The sequence below is a fragment of the Sminthopsis crassicaudata genome, chromosome 3 (genome assembly GCF_048593235.1).
Source record: "Sminthopsis crassicaudata isolate SCR6 chromosome 3, ASM4859323v1, whole genome shotgun sequence".
NCBI lineage: Eukaryota > Metazoa > Chordata > Mammalia > Dasyuromorphia > Dasyuridae > Sminthopsis > Sminthopsis crassicaudata.
The window spans coordinates 515,101,872-515,119,372 of record NC_133619.1 but is presented as its reverse complement, the minus strand read 5'-3'; the positions used below and the strand labels follow the sequence as shown (position 1 = coordinate 515,119,372).

Genomic DNA, 17,501 nt, shown 5'->3' with positions numbered 1-17,501 from the left:
ACTCTTTTTAAATCATTGGTAGACTATAATGTTTCACAATACAGCCATGGTTGATTGTTTAAAAGGACAAAAATGATAGCATTATGTTGGGGTCAAGATACAGGTTGCCCAACTGTGGCTGATCAAACCAATATGAGCTCAGAAGGCTCCACTATAAGTCATATACAAATAGTTCATAAGAACATTTGGAATGGAGATGTCTCTAAATTTGCACATTTCTCATTTCTTTTGAACTATTACAATTCTACTTAGCTCATAGAACATAGCACCTTCTTTGATATGGGCACACCATGCTGAGTGGTCCTGTGTCAGCGTCTTCCATATTTAACAACTCCGCAGTTCAGAGAGACCTTGAAAGTGTCTTTGTATCACTTCTGATCTCCATGTGAGTGCTTTCTTTGTGTGAATTCTCCATAAAATAGTTCTTTAGGCAAATATATGCTTGGCATTCAAACACTATGGCCAACCTCTAAGAGTTGAGCTCTCAAACAGTACTCTGAATGCCTGGGAGTTCAACTAAAGAAAGGAGCTCAGTATTCAGTTACCTTGCTAGGTGATCTTCAGAATCTTCCTAAGATAATTCAAATAGAAGCGATTCAGTTTCTTGGCAAAGCACTGGTAGACTGTCCAGGCATACAACAATAAGATCCACACCATATCTCTGTAGATCTTCAGTTTGGCAGTCAGGCAATTAATACTTCTTCTCTCCTACATTTTACTTTGGAGCCTCCCAAACACTGTCCTAGCTCTCTCAATAAATGTGCCAACTTCAACATCTATGTGTACATCCCTGGAAAGTAAAATGTCAAGGTAAGTAAAGTTATTCACAGCATTCAAAATTTCTCCATTTATGTAATCAATGGTTCCACATATTGTTCATTTGATGATAGCTGGCAGAGAACCTAATTGTTAGTCCAAAAAAGCACAACCAGCAGAAAGTCAATCCATATGTTGTTGCATTTTAGTCTCAGAGGCTGCAAAACCTCTGCTTCAATTGGAAGGTTAGCTAAAAAGATTAACTTCAAACTGAGTTATACAGTCAATGGTTTAAGCATTGATTGAGGATTGTATCAAAGTGGTTAGCCCCTCTCTCCAGGATCATATTTTTATCACTAATCAATGCAGCTCCATAAGCATTGAGTAGATCTTTGACTCATAAACACCTTTCAGAGAATCATAAAAGTGGTTTGGATTGTTATTATCAGTGTAAACCCAATTTCACCTGCTTTCTTATTGCACCAAGAACCTGCATCTTTCCAATTTTCACTTGCATTTTATTTTTGATGGAATTAAAAGCCTTCTTAGAGACAGGTAAACTATCTTGCTAGTTAATTCTGTGGAGTTTTAATTTTTCATTTAGCAGCTTTGGAATTTCTCTATCATTTTTATCAAACCAATCTTGATGTTTATGGACATTCTGATCCAGAGAAGTAAATGTGATGCTGTACAAATCTCTTAATAGCTACCTGCTCTTGCTCTTCTGTTGCTAAGCAAGTATTGGCTCAGCTTTTTCTCCAAGTTAGCCACAAACTGTTCACTCTTGGAAAAGCATTCTAATCTTCAGATTATTCTAGTAGTTGTCTTACCTTGGGGTCACTGCTTTTGTTGAATGTGAATGTTTGATTTGGAGAGGATAAGTTTATAATCCATCTAGCATTCTGCACCACACATTGCCTTTGTCACTCTCACATCCTGTTTCTTCTTATGATAACACAGTCCTTTAAATGCCAATGTTTGCTGCAAAGGTTCATTCACAAAGTTTTGCTGCATTTATGTAAATAGAAGACAAGTGTTGGTGATGAGGTCATGAGTTGCACAATTCTTCAGTAATTGTTGCTGTTGCTGTTTCTGATTCCATTCTTCCCAAGAACTCCCTCTCATGCCTACTCTGGCATTTAAGTCACTAGAATTATACATTTGTCCTCCTTTGACACATTGATGATAAGGGTCTCTGGGTTTTCATAAAAGTTTTTTTTGACTTCAAGGTGCTTCAAGGTAAGAGTATATGTTCTGATGGTGCAGGCGGTAACTGCAGTATTGACTACTTTTGATTGGCATACAAGTTTGTTGACTAGATTAGTTTCGATTTCAAATTTATTCCACCTTAGTGGTGCTTCCCATCACTACAGCTACTCCAGGAAAAATAAATGTACCCAACTGACTTAGGTATGCCAGCCTTGTTTCACTCAGCACTGCGATTTGGATGCAATATCTCCTGAGTTCTTTCACATCAAGAGCTCTTCAGCTTTCACATCTGCCAGATTTCCTGTCCATAAGCACAAGCACTCTCCATGTACTGATGGTGAGTGGAAATAATCTGCGTTTTGTATATGTATGTGTATTTCTACTACAGGGTGGAATCCCTGTGTCACAGTAATAGGCCAGGGTTGAGTGACAGAGACAATAAGAGTAGGTACTTTTTCTAGTCCCTTCCTCACATCAGGACTGAATAACGCAGTCCTTTAAAAAGATTGTTCAGAACTGATTTCAGAAAATCCTGGAAAGACCTATATGACACTGGCTGAAGTGAACAAAACCGGACCATTGTACACAGTAACAAGATCATGTGATGATCAACTCTGATGGATGTGGCTCTTCTCAACATGCAGTGTTTCAAGGCAATTCCAGTAGACTGGGTGGAAAATGACAATCACATCCACAGAGAGAGAACTATGGAGACTAAATTGGATTGAAGCACAGTACTTTCACCTTTTTGGTTTGTTTATTTTCCTTCTCATGGGTTTTTTCTTTTGGGCTGATTTTTTTTTTGCACATGATAAATATATATATATATATATATATATTTTTAAAGACTGCTTAGATCTAAGGGGTTACTGAATCCCACTGCTGCTTCCGTCCAGTGAGAAGACAACTCTATGACTGGGCTGCTTACGAGCAGGACTGTGACTATAACTTCCCTGTATCTGTATCTGTTGCTTCATTGCTTGCCTGTTGACACAGGACTTTTGAGATAGGCAAAAATGGTAAAATGGCATGGGAGCTTTTTTTTGACTCACAGCACATAAACTGGATTTAAGTGAGGCAAGAGTTGCACAAAGTGGTTGTTTTCACTTTTCCAGAGCCATCTAAGTTCAGTGGCAAGCCAAAAGTCAAGATGCCTGATGATGACTCCGGATGCAATGGATGATATTAGTAGCCAAGACCTAAGCACTCCCTAGTCTCTGCTTCAGCCGCCTTCATGATCATTGGAAAAAATTGTTCTCATTTGCTCATTCTGATTGGGGAAGTCTTCGTGTTTGGGATAGACACTCTCATAACTCACCAATGGGTTTGAGACTCCTTGGTTACCTTCAAACCCACTAGTGTAGCTTATCTGCTGAAATGGTTCACTTACATGTGGCCATTGAACATGTTTCTTAGAGCCACAGGTGAGAGTTGAGTGAACCATGTGGATACTTTAAGTGGAAAGCCCTGAAAAGGGCTCGACAGCCCTCATTCCATAGGCACTATTCTTTCCTGAACATCCTATACCCTTAATCTTTTGCTTTTAATGCAGTCATGTAATATCACTGGGAAAATAATGGTTTAAAAGGATAGGCCCTAGTTTCAAAGAGAAACTCAAAATTATTTTAAAATTTTGGAAATTTCCCAAATATAATCTGACTGAATGGCATTCAGTCATCTTCCTCTTCAACTTGGGTCCAATCCTTTGCCTGCTTTTAGTGTCCAAGATATATTTTCTGATGGAGAAACTTTATAAGCTATCTATTCAACTACTATCATTCCAGATATCATTCTTTATCCACTTGTTTTTTCTTGTATAAATAAGTCAAATTTTCAGCATGATTGCTGATCTCATTTTAGATGACTACAATTTTCCTTTGAAATGAAGTATTAATCACACTTGAAGTGCTTCAGTAACAAAAACAAGCGAACCTATTTGGCAAACATGTTTCGTTAAAATAGTGAGCTATCAACCATACTGAGAATTTTCCTGCTTCTTTATCTTCACCTCCAACTCTGTTGAGTGGAGTCCTCAGATTGGCATCAATTCGTATCTTAAGTCTTGTCTCCTCTATATAGCTCAGTTAAGGGAATATTTTGTGTCACCTAGGGGACAAAACTCCTAGCTTTCTGGTGATATCTCTGACATGGTATACCCAGCATTCTTGCTCCTATATTTCATATGCTTGTAATGATTCCCCCTCCCTCCATACACTCTCTGTCAGGTGCCAACTATCAATAATATTTCACATTTCTATAGCTATTTAAGAATTATAAAGCACTTTCTCATCAATAATCCTATAAAGTAGGAAATGGAAGCTATTGTCTCCATTTTCCAGGGGATGAAACTAAAATGCTGAGATGAGTCCATGATCACACAGCAATAAAATTTGAATTCAGGTCTTCTGACTTCAGGCTGAACACAATGTTACTTGATCCCTCCTTTCTGGCACTTTTTACTCTTTTGGGCACTTAGTATATTTCAATTTGAATTTGGCCCTGGTAAGTAGGTTGATAATGGAACATGGAATCAGAAGAAATGAATTCAAATTCTCCACCAGATACTAAATAGTTGTGTGATGGTTAACAAGTCAGCCATATTCTGTTCTCTCATGTGTTAAATGGGGACAATAATGCTTGTACCACCTTACCTCAACAGGAAAAGCACTTCACAAAGTTTAAATTATAGATTTGAATTGTTCTATCCATGTCTTGTTTTCCTTTCTAAACTACAAACTCTTTTGAGAACAAGGGTTTATTTAACTAAGTCAAGTCCATTCTTACAACCTCTGCACTTAATTTATGTGCTGTCATTTTAAGAGTCTTGGACTTAAAAAGAATCAGGAGATATTGGAACCGAAGACTCACTTAGCTCAGATACTTGCCAAGATTTGTGATCCTGGACAAATATTCCACCTTTTTGAGCCCCACTTGCTCTTTTGTAAAATGCAATTAAAGTATTTTGTAAATCTTAAAACACTAGAGAAATGGGAGTTGTATTATTATCTCCATATTCTGAAGTGTCTAGCATGGGGCTCTCTATATAGTAGGTGCTATTTAAATGTGGAATGAAAGGTGAATATTGTTTAGATGTCAAATTCTTTTTTGGAATAATTATTTGGGAAATCAAAATAACTTTAAAAAAATCTCATCAGAATCTTTGTTGTTTTAAACACCTTCTTTTCCCAATTCACTGCTTTTGCAACTTAAGAAATCTTTAGAGATTTACTTCCTGATTTAGTAAAGATCACACTCTGAGCTGGATGGAGCAATTAATAAAGCACACTGGACCAGGAGCACAGAAAATCTGAATTCAAATTCAGTTTTATATACTTGCTATGTGACTTTGAGCAAGTCACTTAACAGTTTGCCTCAATTTCCTCAATTGTAAAATGGGAACAACAGCATCTATCTCATAGAGTTGTTGTAAAGATCTAATGAGATTATATTGATAAAGCGCTTAGCAGAGTGCCTGATACATAGTGCTATACAACTGCTTATTCTGTTTCCTTCCAATTCCGAGATTTTCTAAATCTGTGACTTTATCTGGGCATATGTTTAAACAACTGGAAACAGTCACCACTGGGACATAGTTAAAAAATATATATATATATTAAAATTCCAAGTCACACACACTTAAAGGACTAACTTCCATGCCTAGAATGCTCTCGCCCTCCTCCACACTGACTACTGACTGACCTTTCTGGCCTCCTTTAAATCCCAACTAAATTCCCATCTTCTAAAGGAAGTCTTTCCTGACTCTTCTAAATTCCAGTATCTTCCCTTTGTTAATTATTTTCTATTTATCCTGCACATGGCTTGCCTTGAATATATTTGTTTACAAGTTATATCCTCCATTAGAGTGTAAACTCCTCAAGGGCAAGAACTGCCCTTTTTGTATTCTTAGCATTTAGCACAGTACCTTTCCTTACCATATCTATTTTTATTGATTTGTTTCTGCTGATGGCATTGCCATATTCCCAGTTACAGACACAGGACTTCCATCTCCTTTCTTTCTTCTCCTTTGTCCTTTCCCTACCTCCTTCCCAATAAGGTCCCAAATCTGGTCAATTCTACCTCTCCCAGTATCTTTTTTTGTTGTTGAGACAATTGGGGTTAAGTGACTTGCCACAGCTAGGAAGTGTTATGTATCTAAGGTCAAATTTGAACTCGGGTCTTCCCGACTTCAGGGCTGGTGCTCTATCCACTGCACTATCTAGTTGCCCTCTGGCAATATCTTTCACTCTCTCCTCTGCATTCACAAACCCACCTCTGTACTCATTCATATCCTTATTGTTCCCCTTCTAGACTACAACAGTCAGACTCTCAGTATCCAGTTTCCCCTCTTCACATTCTGGGCAAACAGCTAACTAATAACATTGCTTAATACATTAATCACAGCACAACCCTAGTCAAACTCCAAAAGCTCCCCCTGGATCCACATATCAAGTCCAAACTCCTTATCCTGGTATTTAAAGCCTTCTCCAAAATAGAAATGATAGGGTGGAGAGATCAATGGACAGAGCAAGGACCTGGGTTTGAAGCTTGGCTGTCTTCTGGGGTGATGACGTATTTCACTTTCAATCTTCTAACCCTGTTACACTGAGTGTGGAAGGAGGTAAACTAGATCCAAAGGCCTTTTTCGCTCTAGATCTTAGGATCTTCAATTTTGTGTCTTATCTCATTATTACTCCTTTTCATAAGCTCCATCCAAATGTGACTTCTCTACTTTCCAAATAAATCCAGTGTTTCCTAGTCTCTCAAGTTCATGCCATTTCCTATGACTGAACCCTCCCCTCCCCCACTTCTATCCACCTGCTGAAATCCTACTCCTTCTTCAAAGGCTGGTTTATTCTGTAAAATGAGTATTTTAGATTAGAGAATCTCTTGGCTATCCCCAAGGTTTAAATGGATCACAGGATCAGTTAAGAGTTGGAAGGAATCTTAACCAACATGCTCATTTTACAACTGAGGAAACTGAAGTCTTGATTAGGTGAACTGACTCACCGAGGTGACACAAGCAATTAATGTGACAGATCTGGGTTTAGAATTCAGGTTCTGATAATAAAATCAGAAATATTATTTTCACTGTATCACTCAATGTGATGATCCTAGGGGGAAAAAAAAAATAGGAATAGATAATAGTGAAAGCAGAACTATTGTGCTAAGTACAAATACCTTTCATAAAAGTTTTCCAGGCAAGTGATGGGGGCTTTATTCTTTCTAAGGACAGACTCAAAGGAGGTCCTTAATTCATAGGAGAGGAGAAAGTGGAAGGAAAATTGCATGGAGTAAAGAAATAACACTCTTCTAACTTGAAACAACTTTTTAGCAAAAAGTCAGTCTGATATACTTCTAAGAAAATCCTCAGGCATAGTCAGATCCCATTTGAAGTTCTGTTTCTAAATTTTAGGAGAAGCCTTAATTAATAAGATGGAGAATGTTCAGAGGATGACCAGGTTAGGAAGTGGAGATTGTGAAATCATGAGGTTCAGGTAAGTCTAAGAATGATGGGAACAAGATTGCTATCTTCAAACAGCTAGAGGAATTAGGAACACCATAGGGGCAGTGAGGTGAGAGGGAAACAGAACTCTGTTCCATATAAGGAAAAGACTTCCTAATAATCAGAAATGTCTAAATATGGAAGGGACTGCTTCAGGAAGAAGTTAAGCTCCCCTTCAGTAGACATGGTCAAGGCAGAATGACCACTAGTTGGGATGTTACTGAGGAGCCTGCTCCATTGGATAGGAAGTTGGATGAAATGTCCTATGATTCAATATTCTATGGGAAACATGAGACCACACAGTTAAAAAAAAAAAAAAAAACACCAAATATGTACTCCCTACTCAAAAAAAAAAAAGTGGAGGAGGGAAGATTGAATTGTAGGGGAAAAAATAGAAAAGCCAAACTCAAAGTTTAACAAGAAACACTTTTATGACTTATGCAACTGTTTGTCCATTTATGGGTCAGTAATATAAATAACCTCATTATTTCCTTTTTCATAAACTTGAAAAGGGGAAGAAACTACTTGGTTAAGTCACTTAGAGCCCCACTTTTTAAACTGTGATTTGCTACCCCATATGGGGTCTTGTAACAAAATATGGGGGTCATGAAATCGTGATGATCAGTGTTTGATTTGTATACCTATTTTATAGACCTAGGGTCACAAGTAGAAAATTTAAGAAGCCCTGACCTAGAGAATGATCTTAAGAGAAGTAGGTAGTAACAAAGGAAAGTCATTATTCGTGAATTTGAAGTTTGATATAACCTATCTCAAATGCTTATGAGGACTAAGAGAATGTATGTAAAAAATTACATACATATAATTTATATTACATACATTTACAGAAAAGGAACTATATAAATATATATATACACGCACACATACATATATATATATATGTACACACACACACATATATGTATATAAGGACTTTTGATTTCATTAAAAAAGGAATTCCCAATGTGTAAACTCCTACCAATGGAAATATTCAATTTTTTTCTAATTTATACTTTTAGTTATTTGAGCTCCTGAGAATATGACTTGTCATTGGTCATATAGCTAATTAAATAACTGAGACAGGATCTGAATATACTCCTGATTCCAAGTCTAGCATTCTAATTTCTATTACACATTACTCCTTTAATAGCACATTAAAGTAAAAAAAAAAAAAAAAAAAAAAACCTGGACTGAAAGTCAGAAAACTTAAATTTTGGTCTTATCTTTGTTAATGATTATAATGGGCATAATCTATTCCAGACTTCTGTCTCCTTATCTATGAGGTAAGAGGAAGACATCTAAGTTTTCAAAGTCACAGAATTTTTGAATTGGAATGGACCTTAATGGCCAACTAGCACAACCTAAACATGAAAACAAATTCCTTCTATAACACCCCAAACCAGTGATCATCAGCAAGGGAGAATCTGATACATCTAGAGGAGCTCATTCCATTTTGGACAATTCTAATTGTTTACAAGTTTTCTCCTTTGAGCCTAAAAATGACATTGCAATTTCTATTGATTATCTTTTGTTTTAGGGACACTTAGGTGACACAGTGAATGGAGTGCTTTGGCCTGGAATCAGGAGAACTCAGTTTTGGGAGTTCAAATCTGGTATCAGATATGGTGCCATGTGACCCCAGGCAAATTACTTAAGCCTGTTTGCCTCAGTTTTGTCATCTATAAAATAAGCTAGAAAAGAAAATGACAAATTACTCCAGTATCTCTGCCAAGAAAACCCTAAATGGGCTCACAGAGAATTTTAAAAAATGATTTAATAAAAATAAAATAATGGTTGTGCCTTCTGAGGTCAAAGAAAACAAATCTAAATCCTGCTTCCATGACTGCCTTTCAAAAAATTCTCATACTCTCCTATGCCCAGTCTTCTTTTCTCTAGGCTAAAGATCTCTAATACTTGGATGACACAGACTTGAGGCTTTTCACCTTCCTGGTTACCCTTTGACTTTATGCCCTTCTTTGAATATGGTGCCCGGAACTTGAACACACAGTGTTTCACATATGGTCTTAGCAGGGTAAGGAAGCATAGGACTGCTCCTCAGGATCTATAGATAAGCCTTCTTGGATATCACATTCCACTAGGGATTTCTCATCTCATATTTTAAAAACTGGCTTCATAGTTGTAAAACTTTACATTGATTCTTATTGATTTTTTTTTTTTTTTGAGGCTGGGGTTAAGTGACTTGCCCAGGGTCACACAGCTAGGAAGTGTTGAGTGTCTGAGACCAGATTTGAACTCGGGTCCTCCTGAATTCAAGGCTGGTGCTCTATCCACTGTGCCACCTAGCTGCCCCGATTCTTACTAAATTTTATCTTCAATTTAAATGTTTGAGCCTGATAAAGTTTTCTTAGATATTGTTGTCTAAGGTTAGCATTCCTGCTATTATCAACATCTGAAAATTTGAGAAGTATGCTATCCACACCTTTATTCTTTTCCAAGGTCTTAATAAAAATACATTCTGTATTTTCTGATCCCTTCTACCTCTGATAATCTTTATCCTAAGGTCTCTTCAAACTTTAAGGTTCTATGATTCTAATCTGGCAATATTGATATTTAAAAAAAAAATTTAATGCCCATAGCGGTTCAATTTGGCATAATGATTTGAAATCAATTAAAGCTAAACTTGATAAGTAGAAGATAATGTTAGAATGTATAATTCTTTAGAACCCCTTATCATGTTACCTATAATTAAAACTCAAACATGTTACAGTATAAATAGCCCTAGACTGGTACTCAGATTTAAATTCTTGTTTCATTGCTACCACTTATTAGAATCAGCGTTTCAAAGATTTTTATGACTAGTGTCAACACATTGAAATGGTACACAACAGCTCCATCTATAGGTTACTAAGTCAAACGATTACTTAATTAGAAATAGCTATAATCATCACCAAAAAACCAACAAACCAGTATATCTTCTGAATTCTTATAATTGAATCCTCAGTGTTCCTTTAGTTGGAATTTATTAACTACAATATCACAGTTTAAAAAAAACATAGACGCGAAAATTAGGAGACTGCTGATGAATTCTACTTACAGTACTTCAGCACCAAAAAATTGGGCAGTTATGCTGATATATGTATATACAGGTCAACAATTTTTCAAAGTCTTAAAATGCTTATTTATAGTGAAATCTATATAAAACCATTAAAAACTTATTTTATTTACATTATTTTAAAAAATGAAAAGTACTGCTTCCTTTTCCACAACTGGTCAAAATTGACTCTCTAACCCTCCAAGTCCATTTCCCTCCCTCACCCACCCACCCCCTTTCTATCTGTGACATACAGTGATCACAAGACCCAAACATATTGCTTGAATAGACTGTGCCCTAAGAAGGTAGAACACCTTTAAAACATAGTAAGCTTAGAATAGCAACTGAACGTTTGTACATTCACAAGGGGGTAGACAACCACATGAAAGAGGCGAATGTGTGAGTATACATATGTATGTGTGTTTTCTCAAATCCTTAGTTCAATATAAATGTGCAATTTCACAGTAAGAACTCATCCTGTAAATAATTATGATATTTTCCTAATTTGAATGAACATTTTCTTTAGGCTCAAAGTTTCTTTCCCTCCACATCACAGTGAAACACCCTCTCAGGTATATTCCAAAAATGTGTTCCTAAAGGAATTAAAGAGTATGTCAAAAGGGGCAAGGCCTGTTTTGAAATCTTTACATTTAAACAGAAAGTGAATAGTGCTGCCTGTGGCTCTAAGAATATTGTTTTGTAAATAAATTAGCATACAACTTGTGAAAGTATACAAGCCTCAAAGACAGCCATCAAATCTACATGTGACCAACAGTGAATGATCAAACCTCTTTTAAGGATCCCAAAAGAACTTTAGTGCTAATATATTTCTAAGTTTTTTTAGTAATTCAATATGAATTGGGCCAAGTGCAAAATCGTCACCAGCTCAACATTTCCTGGGCTTTGCAAAAAAAAAAAAAAAAAAAAAAAAAAAAAAAATTTATATATATATATTTAAAACTGTCCCTGGTGTGCTTTTTTAAAAACACAATGTCCATTCATAGTCCTTTCCAATAGTATTTGTTTAGCAGATGCCAACTGAAAAACAAAAACAGGAAAAGTCTCTCTTCACTGCTGGACAAAGTTTTGTATCTGTTTATAGTCCAAGAGAAGTTCAAACATCAGATCTCAAGTTGTTGCAGATTTGAATTTTTTTTTTCCTTTTCCTTTTTTTAAACTTTATTTTATTCTTTTTTTTATTCTTTTTTTTTTTTTTAAAGGACATTCCACCCTTGTGAGTTTCAACTCAAGTTTTAAAATGGTGCTTTGGCAGCAACACCTTGGTGAAATGCACCTGTCATTTCAGGATTCCACGGCATAACTAACTGCAAAGTGCTCTCTATACATCAAAATACAAGGGATTCCCTGGACACCTGGGAAGGGAACCCAGCAGGCTTTAAAGTGCACTCTGGTGTCCAAAACACTAGGACCGTTCGGCTGAATTCTGAGAAGGGCTGGGCTCTGTCCCCTCCTCTGTGCTGCTGTCCAAGTCCTGCTCCAGTACCGTCTCATCTTCATCCAGCTGTTGACTAGTGAAGTTATTGAGTTCAAGAAACCCACTGGGCTCTACCACCACATTGGAGCTGGAGTGACAAGGAATGGAATACTGAGGGATGGTCTGTAACAGAAGACACACATGACAAAGTTTTAACCTCTGCAATAGGCCAGGGGGTAGGATAGGGTGGGGGTCTTGGGGAATAAAGACTAAAGAGATAGTGACCACTAATAGGAGACCAGCATAGAGGTTGGATGATGACTTTTTCAAAGGCATTTGCTAGAGGAATGGCATAAGATTAGAAGAGAGGAAAAGATCTGGAAATCCAGTTCTGACCTTATAATCACAGAATCTTAGAGCTGGAAGTGACTTTGGAGATCTAGTCTGATGGTCTCATTCTAGAGATGAAGATGAAGAAATTGAGACATACAGGGGGAACATTTGTCATACAATGAGATGATAGCAGAGATAGACTAGATTAGATATTCTCTAAGATTCCTTCCAAGCCAAAATGATATTTTATACTTTATATGTGTGGGGATGTGTACGTTATGTCATAAAACTGAGGATGGAGTAACTGTGTTACTAAAGAAATATATGTAAATAATCTTTTTTAAAAATACTATTATAATAGCATTTACTAAGCTAACTTTCTTAGCTCATTTTTATTGATAAGGGTACATTTAAAGTAAAAAAAATAAATAAATAAAAATCAAACCTGAAATATGTGGACTGCTGTGTGGGGTCAGAGACAGTTCATGATATAAGAAATTATATATTAAATATAAGTAAATTATTTATTACATCTTATCCTGATGGCAACTGAACACACTCAAGTGCTGATTTTGTTTTATTATTATATCATTCTCCATGGCCAAAGAAAGAAAAAAATCTAGCACTAAAGAAGCCCTTTAAACTTCTAAACCTATTATTTATGGTCAGACTGACTACATATTTATAAGATGGCAATATGCCCTTTTAAACTTATTAAAATGCTATTCCTCCTAAATATGTAGTAATACCATATATTGTCTGAATAGCACTTTCAAATGACATTACATACAGCATTTTCCAAACCTGAGAATATCATAAAAACACCAATAATTATTATTCCCTTAGAGAAATCAAAGTGCTTTAATAAATATCTTTCATTAATCCTTAAGGATCTTTTACTGAATTCTAATTTGGTGATTCTACTATTTACAGAGACTGTAAGTATATGTCATCAATATCCCTATGAAAACTGAAGCCAATTCATGGATTGGTTAAGAGCTGGAAGGGACCACAGAGCCCCCTTTTTTAACCCCATTGCTTTTAAAAGGTAAACAGAGGAGCTAAGTGGGGAAAGGACTTGTCCAGTAGGAGTAGCATGGCTAGAACTGTGCCACAACTAAAGTCTTTTTAAGTCTTGACTCCCAGCATAGTCCTCTATCTGCTACATAAAGCTCCTTAAAACATCTGCTATTACAGAGAGGTGAAAACAGTGTGGATAATTCAAATCATTTCTATTTAATTTTAAAATAAATTATGAGTCTTATTTACCCCATGGTCCATTTACCTACTTTGTTCCATTTTTCTTGAACTATACCATTAGTATTTTCACAAACTAACTGATGGTGGGCAAGGACCAGAAGAACAATAAGAAGGGAAGGTCTTACAACTTCATCATAGAGTATGACATAGAGTGAATAACTATGGCTGACTTTACTCTAAAAGCTTAATTAACCAGAATTCATTATCCAATCTTTGACTAAATACTCCTAGACTCTTACTTATTCTATGCCCTCTGAGAACAATGGTTTTGGAGTCAGAGGACCTGGACTCAAATAGTAACTCTGCCACTTAGTGGCTGGCTTGCCCTTTCTGAAACTTAAGTTTCCTCATTTGTAAAATAATCATTAAGGTTTCTTTCAACTTTAAATCCAATGAACCAATGACCCTTTGGTATTCTAATTTAGGAGCTATAAAGCTACAAATCAAAAGAAAATAAACAAAGTAACATCAAAAATTGAGATTGCTTCCTCCCATCCCCACTTATACACATACCCCTACATTCTCTCTCTCCTGCAGACACACACCCCTGTATACATTCAGCCTTTTCTATTTCTCTTAAATCTACAATCACTGTACAATGATAAATAATGCCTAAAGTAAAGAATCAAAAGATAGCCATTCAAGAATAATTAAAAGTTAATATAACAATTAGAACTGAAACAAAAATATTTTATGGCTAGTTCTGGGTATAACAGAAATTTCTGAGTTAAAATTGGGGTCCATCCAAAGGAAGTAGGCAAGAATGGGGAGGGGACTGAAAACCATCTCATGTAAGAAACAACTAAAGGAACTGGGGAATATGTTATAAGGCACCCTTGAGGTAAGCAAAGTAAAGTAACAGCTGTCTTCCCATGTCTATTAGGTTGTCCTAGAGCAGAGCATATATTTTGGTAAAAGTCAGGGTTGCAAAACCATGAGCAAGAGAAGCTGTTCCAAGGAGGTGGGGTTTAGCTCCAGAGAAGCACATTCTAATGACAGCAGCTAGCCAAAAAATGATTGGCTGCCTTCAGAGGCAGCATTTCTTCACAAATCATATCACAATCTTTCAACACTGAAGGTGCTCACACTTTCCTTTGTCAAGAAAAGTTGTACAAGAATATTCATGCAATGATAACCGATTAGACTAGATAAGCCTTGAGACAGTTTCTGATTCTGGGATTCTAGAATCCTACTCATTTATTCTCCAGATCAGTTAAATGACATTTCTGCTTATAAAGAACTGCAAAAAAGCTAAGAATTAAGGTAATGGTTATTTGAAAAATGCATGTAATTTAATTCTCATTCTGGGGGTCTTAGAGATTAGGGCTTTTTTGGCTGATATTAGTATCAACTTGCTGAAACAAGCTGAAATAAGTATGATGGATGGCTAAGTGTCTAATTATATAAAACAAAGTCCTCAGTTCCCAAGAGTACTGTGGGAATTAGGTAACAGCTACAAGTTTTGTTGATCTTTTTAAAGAAAGAGGGTTTATAACTAAATGACATCTTCACTGTTATCCTAAAAAGCAATTTCATCACATAATTTTTTTTAAAAACACTCTCTCTTTTCTTCTTAATGCCATGATTTAAGAGGTGGTTCTGCAACTTTCTAACACACATGCACAACCATTCTTCAAACATCCCCAGACTCTCTCACTTTCCTGCCAAATCTTACCTGGATAATAATTTCTGCAGGGCTCTCTTCAGCTTTCTTTTGGCCTATATTCTGAATACGTATGAATTGGCCTGTTGTAGGTACTCCTGGTGCTTCGATTTTCCGTGTTAAAGATGGGCCAATGGCAGAAGGACTTGAACAGGACTCTCTACATTTCTGTTGCTGAGGAGTAGAAGTCGCCAGCCCTACTGCCACCATCTGGGTAGAGGGTGACGAGTCAGCTTCACCAGGGAGTTTATTAGTGGCAATAGCCTTGTTGGGGGAATCCACTACCAAATGTTCTACATTTGTGTCAATCTGAGCTTCCATCATAGACATTTTCAAAATGTCTGAGACTGCTGTCTTCTCAGATGCCTGCATGGGAGATATGCCTGTCACTGGCACTGCCAGTTTAGGCACAGAATTGCCACCAGTTATCTTTGTAACAGTGGGAGGCTGCCGCCCCTCAAAGGTTATCTTTGTAACAGAGGATCCTTGAGTTATAACTGGCTGCTCCACCTGAAAATCAAATTTGGTTTTTGTGTGTTACAGCTAGGTCTCTTTGATTTAAACCTAATCAATATCACCTGGACAAAATGGCAAAATAAACATTTGTGACACGAGGAAGACAGTTTGAAGCTCAGTGTTTTAAATAAGGATAATATTTTTAAAAAAGAGACTGGAGAAGGAGGGAAGAGGTTGAAATATCCCTTGAATAGCCAGCCAAGGCTTCTAACAGGAAAAAAAGTCATAGCAGCCTCGTTTTCCTTTGGGATTTACATCCCCAAATGGAACACTATTGTCCCCTTTAAAAATAATGTCATATATGTTTATATATGTACACATTTTGGCCTTTTCAAATAAAGGGCAAGAGAAGAGTTAATTTTTAATTTTGCCTTTTTAAAAAAAATATATAGATTTAATCATGCCAAAGTCACTGATTTTTCTCAGTCTAATTTTTTTTGATTGCCCATATGTAATATTGCTTCTGCAAAATAGGAGACATATTTTACTAGATGGTGATGTAAACTACAAAGGAAGACATACAATGGAGATCCTTAAGAGACTGCAGTGTACTCAGCTTTATTGCCACAGAAATAAAAATTTGTGGGCATAGAAATGAATAATTTTATACCTAAAAAAAACAAAAATAAAAATAATTAGGGACATGGATGCCATGCATTGTCGGTCAATGTTGAAGTAATTTCATTAAAAAAACAAAACAAAACAAAACAAAAACAAAAACAAAAACAAAAACAAAAACTGAAAAAAAATCAAGTTCTGTGCGCTACCAATTTTTTTTCTTCCTATATTAATGAGTACATTTCTTTCCTACTTCCAACCTCCAGGCAGGACAAGTATTACCAGCGCAATGAGGTTGTGCGTTTTTTTTCCTCTTGCCAGGAGAAAGCCCCGCTACCATGCTTGGGCCGTGCGTGGTGTTTTCACTTTTTCCTTGAAAGAGCAGGCTAATTTTGCATGCTATCAATATTCCGTTACCTGGCTTGCCGGCTGTTTCTCAGAAGCTGCAGGGAGCTGCAGGGGGCCCTGTGAGGGTGGGGGCTGGGGCTGCACGTAGATTTTTGGCTGATTCGGTGCTTGCTGGAGTTTGGGGAGCTGCTGCTGCTGCTGCTGTGTGGTTTTCACAGCCAGAACTTGTACTACAGTCTGTTGGGGCTGTGCCATTAGTGGGGGCAGTTGCCTTTCCTTGACTCCTGGGTGATGCGGGGTGTGCGGTACCTCAGCCTTGATCTGGGCTTGTTCTGGCTGAAGGGGGGTGAGCTTTTGGTGTCTGATGGAAAGCTGGGGCATCTGTGGAAGTTTATGCTGGAGCTGATCAGCCTGTAGGTGGATGGTCTGCTTCTGTTTAGTCTGGAAGCACTGAAGGGTTTTAACTTGCAGTTGAGTTGGCTCCAATTGGGGCTTCTGTGGTTTGGGGGCTTGTGACTGAGTCAAGGCTGATCTGTAAAACAGACCTGTTTGAGGGTCTAAAGTGTCCATCTCTTCCACCTCGCCTTCTTCAGTTCCAAGCTCCTCACTGTGTTTGGTAAAAGCTGTATGACTGCTTAATGCCTAGGGGGAAGGGAGAGGAACAAATTAGAAGCAATAAAAGCACCTGCACTGCCACTTCTTCAGCTTCAAAAAGGCTGTGATTTCATCATTATGGATGTGTCCTCTGCTGATGCAGACAGCAACCCTTTAGAAGTCTTATTGGGCTGTCTTATGAGTTGCTATGGCCAAAAAGATTCATCTTCTGCTGGCGAACCCTCTGATGAAGAGCCTTCTACCCTCAGCTAGGCTT

At 37.1% G+C, this 17,501-nt stretch overlaps 1 protein-coding gene across 8 annotated transcripts in view; it reads right to left on the bottom strand.

Moving 5' to 3' along the window:
• EMSY (EMSY transcriptional repressor, BRCA2 interacting) overlaps positions 1-17,501 on the bottom strand; it is a 112,529-nt gene that overhangs the window by 11,226 nt on the left and 83,802 nt on the right. For 6 of the 8 annotated variants that reach the window (XM_074304117.1, XM_074304125.1, XM_074304119.1 and 3 more), the window contains 4 exons: positions 16,700-17,272; positions 15,221-15,718; positions 1,587-12,135; positions 546-790 (listed from right to left, as the gene is read on the bottom strand). In XM_074304117.1, coding sequence (XP_074160218.1) covers positions 11,941-12,135; positions 15,221-15,718; positions 16,700-17,272 — 1,266 coding nt within the window. In that variant the 3' untranslated portion in view covers positions 546-790; positions 1,587-11,940. Of the gene's footprint in view, positions 1-269; positions 791-1,586; positions 12,136-15,220; positions 15,719-16,699; positions 17,273-17,501 lie in introns of all 8 variants that reach the window. The other 2 variants (XM_074304118.1, XM_074304120.1) reach the window with 2 other exon arrangements.